Source organism: Phyllostomus discolor, chromosome 2, assembly GCF_004126475.2.
Source record: "Phyllostomus discolor isolate MPI-MPIP mPhyDis1 chromosome 2, mPhyDis1.pri.v3, whole genome shotgun sequence".
NCBI classification, from domain to species: domain Eukaryota; kingdom Metazoa; phylum Chordata; class Mammalia; order Chiroptera; family Phyllostomidae; genus Phyllostomus; species Phyllostomus discolor.
In genome coordinates, this window is record NC_040904.2 from 60,742,609 (window position 1) to 60,748,608 (window position 6,000).

At 36.6% G+C, this 6,000-nt stretch overlaps 1 protein-coding gene across 1 annotated transcript in view; it reads right to left on the reverse strand.

Annotated features, from left to right (window-relative positions):
* Positions 1-3,654, reverse strand: part of ERICH6 (glutamate rich 6) — a 30,476-nt gene extending 26,822 nt beyond the window's left edge. Inside the window, 1 exon segment of the mRNA XM_036015955.1 lies at positions 2,304-3,654. Within this exon segment, the coding sequence (XP_035871848.1) occupies positions 2,304-2,415 (112 nt within the window). The 5' untranslated portion in view covers positions 2,416-3,654.
* Between the last annotated feature and the right edge of the window lie 2,346 nt (positions 3,655-6,000).

Here is a 6,000-nt window from a genome sequence, read left to right on the forward strand (position 1 = left end):
AGAGCGTGGGACAGTAAGGACTGCTGTAGTAGAAAGAGATATGTTTAGACATACTTTCTATGTGGAGTATCTGGAAAAATTTTCAATATGTTTTAGGCATTTTGTCCAACAGAAATGCAAGCACTGATACAGTAAGATCTTAAATGTCATCAACAGGTTCTGAAACTTTAAGTGGAATGACCTCTAATGAAATTAATTTTACCACTGGATAATTGGTACATAAGAAGTAAGTGTTTACGATATCTCCTCAACATTATAATAAAATGACATTATTTAAGGACCTGCTGTATAAAAAAATTAATGCACAAAGATTTCCATTAAGGTATTATTTGCTATTGGGAAGAGCTAAAAGAACCAAACCAAACCAAACCAAACCAAACAGGCACTAAAATATCTTGCAGTCAGATTTATTACATAAGTCACAATAACTGCATATATGGGAATACTTATCAATTTTTCCTGGCTGCTAAGTAAAAATATTAAATAAGAAATAAAACTGCTGTTATTCACAGAAAATATAATTATCTAATTGACTTTCAACTGACAAATTGTTAGAATTAATAAGAGGGTCAGAAATGCAAGAATAATACATAGAAATCAACAGTTTTCCCATAGAGTTACATTACCAATTAGAAAATACAATGGAAAAAAAAAAGATTGCAATTGTTACATCAATAAAAAAGACTGAAAAGCACCTAGGAATAAATTAATAAGAGATGCATATGAATCCCCTATGAATAAAAAACTACAAAAGAATATTTATTTTTTTTAAATGGACAGGCATACTAGATTGCTGCTGTTAAAACAATCAAACAAGGGGGGTCATTAGAGGCAGCTCCAGTGCCTTGGTGTCTCCTGTGTAAGCAAACTGCAACGTAAGCCAGAGTCAGCTCCTGTAAATGCTTCAGGGTTACAGCCAATCACAAACAGTCAACTAGGCTTCTCCAAATAATGTAACCTCTGAAGCTGTAGCCAATCAATCAACCTTGCTTTACTCCCTTGTCTTCTCTATAAAAACCTCTCCCAAAGCTTTTGTGGGTGATATGCTCCTAAACACTTGTGGTCTGATGCTGCACAATTCGAATGAATGTTTGCTCAAAGAAACTCTTAAACATTTGAAAATACCTCAATTTGCCTTTTAACACTGCCAAACAAGATCAAAGAATCAACTTGTCAAAATCCGATGAAAAATCCAATCAGAATTACATGGGCTGAAAATCTGATCAGAAATTACATTTTCTTAATTTACATAGAAATTAATTTGGTGATAATTAACATCTTTCTTTTAAATATTTGGTCCATTTTTTACACGAGATTGTTTCACTCCTTTGTGCAATCCTCCAGCGACTTCCTACTCATTCCCACGGGAAAAGATGTGGTCCTCAGTGTGTCTTTGACCTTGTCCCCTAAGATTCTTCTCCTTACTTACTCCACTGCTGCCACACAAGACGCTTCCTCGTTCTAGTAGGAGGCGCTTACTGTTTCCTATGCTTGCAGCACTCTTCCCCCAGAGATCCTCGTGGCTCACTCTCTCACCTGCTTGAGGTCTGCTCAGATATTTTAGCTTCTCAGTAAGATTTCCCTGAGTGCCCTGTGCAAGCGTGTATCCCCCACATCCAACATTTTTCATCCCTTTACTTGCTTGATTTTCCTCTTTTTTGCACTTACATCACCTGACAGAGTATATATTTATTTATTTGGTGTGTTATCTCACCATTACTTCCAATTTCCACATTTCAATAGAAGATCATTGAGGCAGGGGTTTTGCTTGTTTTGTTCACTGCTGTGTTGCTGGAACAGGGTTTGGTCTATAAGAGGTGTTTTGACATATGATAGGTGCTCAACAAGCACCTGGTTAATAAGGATATAACACAAAACAAAAAACTTGAAAGAAAAGGCTGTTCACAAAGATTATTTCTGAGGAGTATATTGGGATAAGTTAAAATTTAAATTTTTACATTATATATTTCTTAATGGTTTGAACATTTAAAAAACAGCATGCATATATTACTTCTATAATAAAAAGTAAAGATATATACCAAGATATAATTGCAGATTATTTCTTGGTGTGAACATAAATGCTATCATTGATTAAAGAATAAGTGCCAGTCCTGGGACAGCAGTATTATTATTGCCAACACGTGAAGAAACTGAGACTGAATGAGGTTAAGTATTTTCCTCAGTCATCACAATGTTGGTGTTGGGGCTGGGATTCAAACCTGCATCTACCGATTGCCTACACAGTGTTCTTTCCAATGTGCCATCCCATTACCCAGCAAAAGCTAAGACATCAAACTACTCACCAGACTTCTTTTTGTTGGACAAATCTTGAAGCCAACTCTCGTCTGTTTGAACTGATATCGGGGCTCCTGGATACGAACCGCCAGAGATTGTCCTGAAATTTAGACAAAACATTTTTGTTGAGTATACCTCTATAGTTGTTAGCAGTTCTTCTGAATATAATACACTTAATAATCAAATTAAAAATGTACATAGAAGATCCTGAATTCTATTTTCTTTGAAATATTTTCTTCCATTTTTATCTCATTAGTAAAGTCAGGTGCACTGTATTTGAATCACATCTGTTCTTTAGAAAGTACTCCTTTCTAAGTCCTGGGGGCTGTCCATACCTTATTTCCCTCAAGGACTAAATTACTACCACTCTCTCTGTGTGTGCATGCTGCTAGTGATGTGTATGTTTAAACATTCCCTTGAATTTCAATTTAAATGAATTTAAATAAGAACATACTATTCATTTTGAATAGCCTAAAAATAATCCATACTCTTTTTAAAGGTTGGAAGTTAAATGCATTGTAATTAAATAATCTGCTTTCTATGAGTAGTTTAACCAGTTACTTGAGTTATCATTGACAGGACAAGTAAGCAGGAATTTATTGACTCTTACTGTTAAAATGACTGTTACTGGTGACAAATAAATAATAATTATTGTTTTTCAAGTTCCTTTGCCTCCCTGAATTTCATTTCTTGTAATAATTTGGGGCATCTTCCAAAATTATCAAACAAAAAATTTCCAAAAAGTTTAGTCAATGTTAGGATTGTCCCTCTTTCATATTTCTCTGTTCTCTTAGGTCTCCACCTTCCTTTATTGATGGCTGTCCCTTGGCACAGTCCATCAGTGGGGGGTTTTGTTTTAATTCTGAAATGACTGTGTCCTGTCATGGGTGAAGGACTCCTTTGCAGAAGCTGGCTGTGCAAGTGTCTGCGGAAGCTCCATTTATCTAACCTCCTGTGACAACAAGTTATAGGGACCAAGTGTACAGGCACACTGAAGAGCAAGCCCCTGACAACATTTAATACTTGGATTTTTTCCAATGCCACAGTTAACAAAATCAATACATTCTTCATCTAGGTCTCATTCCCTGCCTTAAACCAATGCCAAAGAATGTTTCTGAAATCCTATGTCAAGATGGAAGACCACCAAAGGTAGTAATGAAATTAACATTTTCTGAGAACTTACAGTGACTACATACATAGTAGTTTCTTTCTCACATTATTTCATTTATCTTTGCAAAAAACAATCAAAGCAGGTATTAGTATCCCTTTCTACAGGCCAGGAAACTGAGGCTCCAGGGAACCTCTCAGAAATGATGTGCGGCAGGGGGCAGATGGGGGTCCAGACCTGTTTGGCTCCCAAACTTGTGGTATTCCACATTTATCTGCTCCTAAAGCTTTTCCCATTTTCAACCTGAATAGTAATAGGGCCATTAAAGATAGAAGTTGAGCCAATATTAGTGACATTTTTATGGCTTTTTAGCACAGATTGCCTTAAAAATACAATCTCACCAAATTCACCAGAGAATACTTTGAAATATTGAAGAAGCATTTTCTTGGGAAGATTTATGAGAGGGAATTAAAATTTGATCTGGGAAAGAGAGCTTCCCATGTAGGAAGTCCAGGTCAAGACAGCTCCTGTGTGCACAATTTTGCCCCTCCTTTCTGAGATGACAAATACTTAAAAGCAAACAACAACAAAAACATGGCCTTGGGAAACAAGAAAGGTGTCCTCAGTAGACAAGTAATAATACTGAAGAAGTCCTTGTAAGAAAGCAAATAGCCTGAGGTCGCCTGAGGTAGATGGAAAACCAGAGCAGAGAACACCACAGCTCAAGACAAAAGAGGTAAGTTCTTCCGAAGGAATTCCCAAGAAGCTCCTAGCTCAGACTCGGCCAAATGCAGCAAGAGGGAATAGGACCTGTCATTAAAGTTCAAGGAGTGACCTTGGAAGAGCTGGCCAGGCAGACTCCTTCTCTTCCCTTATACAGATCATTTGGCAGAAGTTACTTAAATTTCCAGATGAAGCCCAAAGAACTGCTTTCTAAAAATTAATGAGCAGCCTGCCTGAGTGGGGTTTAGGCCTGAAAGAGAAGCAGAGCACAGTATGAGGTTACTTAGAACCTGCTCAACAGGCTTGGGTGAAGGGACAGGCACATTCTATACATGAAGAACTCTAACCACACAGTAAATTGTCCTTATTGTAACTCTAGTAATAGTGAAGTTGCCCATCTTGTTGCTTCCTGCCAACACTCCACAGGAAGCTGGCTCTGACAAAAGTCACCCACCTACATAGGACTCACAGTCAAACTTCCTTCCGCATGCCCTGTTAAAACATAACTACTCAGCAGCGGAATTTCATTTTAGCTACCTAACAGTTATTAATTGATAAATATAAATGGATAACCAAGGATTACCAGTCACTTAGGGACAATCAGAGGCATGGAAGAGGAAGGACCAAGATAAACAAACAGAATAACTGATTCTGACAGAAAAAAAGAATATAAAAAACCCCTGAAGAATTTTAGTACATTGTACAAGTACCCTTAAAGACATTTTTAAAAACCCACACAACTATTTGAACACCAACAGAGAATGAGAACTTGTTTTTGGAAATTACAAATATGTGTCCTGAAATAAATTCTGTACAAGGGCTGCATAGTAGTAGCATGTAAACATCTAAAATCTTGAAGATATTCAAGAAGCCCAAAAGCCATTCTTTAGGAGTTGTGAAAGAAAGAACAGAGGCAGTGAAGGGAAGGAAATAAGCAAGTACCAGAAGGATTTGAATATCCCTGATCAGCAATACTGGATACTAGAATGCAATGAAGCAATCAATGTTTTTAGAGTGCTGAGGGAAATTGGTTTTAAACTGTTGGTTTTTGCCAGGTTATCTGACTAATAAAGTATGAGGCACAATGAAGAAATTTCAGGCCCTGGCTGGCGTAGCTCAATGGATTGAGCATGGGCTGTGAACCAAAGTGTCGCAGGTTCGATTCCCAGACAGGGCACATGCCTGGGTTGCAGGCCATGACCCCCAGCAACCGCACATTGATGTTTCTCTCTCTCTCTCTCTTTCTCCCTCCCTTCCCTTTCTAAAAAATAAATAAATAAATAAAATCTTTAAAAAAAAAGAAATTTCAGAACAGGCAAGGACTCAGAAATTTGACTTCCCATGAGATCTGCATGAAAAAATTACCTGAGGAGTTTCTCCCGCAAAAAAAAAAAAAAAAAAAAAAAAAAAGAAAAGAAAAGAAAAAGGAATGACAAAGAAGGCAGTATCAGAATCACGAGTGGAGCCACTGAGCTCTACTAAGAAAAACTGAAGACAACTAAAAATAGCTAAGAGTTGGAAAGTTCATCTTTTAGGAGCCAGATTTTATGAACAGAGGGTTTCATTTTCTGATACACAAATCCAGTCACATTATTGGATCTTAGCATGAAATTATGAGTATTATTTATTGATTTCCAATTTTTTAAATCAACCTGTACCCAATGCACTGAGTTAATTATAATTACAAAATATAATGCAAACATAATAAAGGTTGGCAAAGCAATATGACTTTATATAAATATATAAGTTTTAATATAGTTTGCTATATAACTTGTTAACTTGGGGAGGAAAAGGTGAGAGAAGAGATGGAAGGAAGTAGATGTGCATTAATGTGTTAAGTTTTCATAAGTTAATAGTCACTAAAATGGACAAAT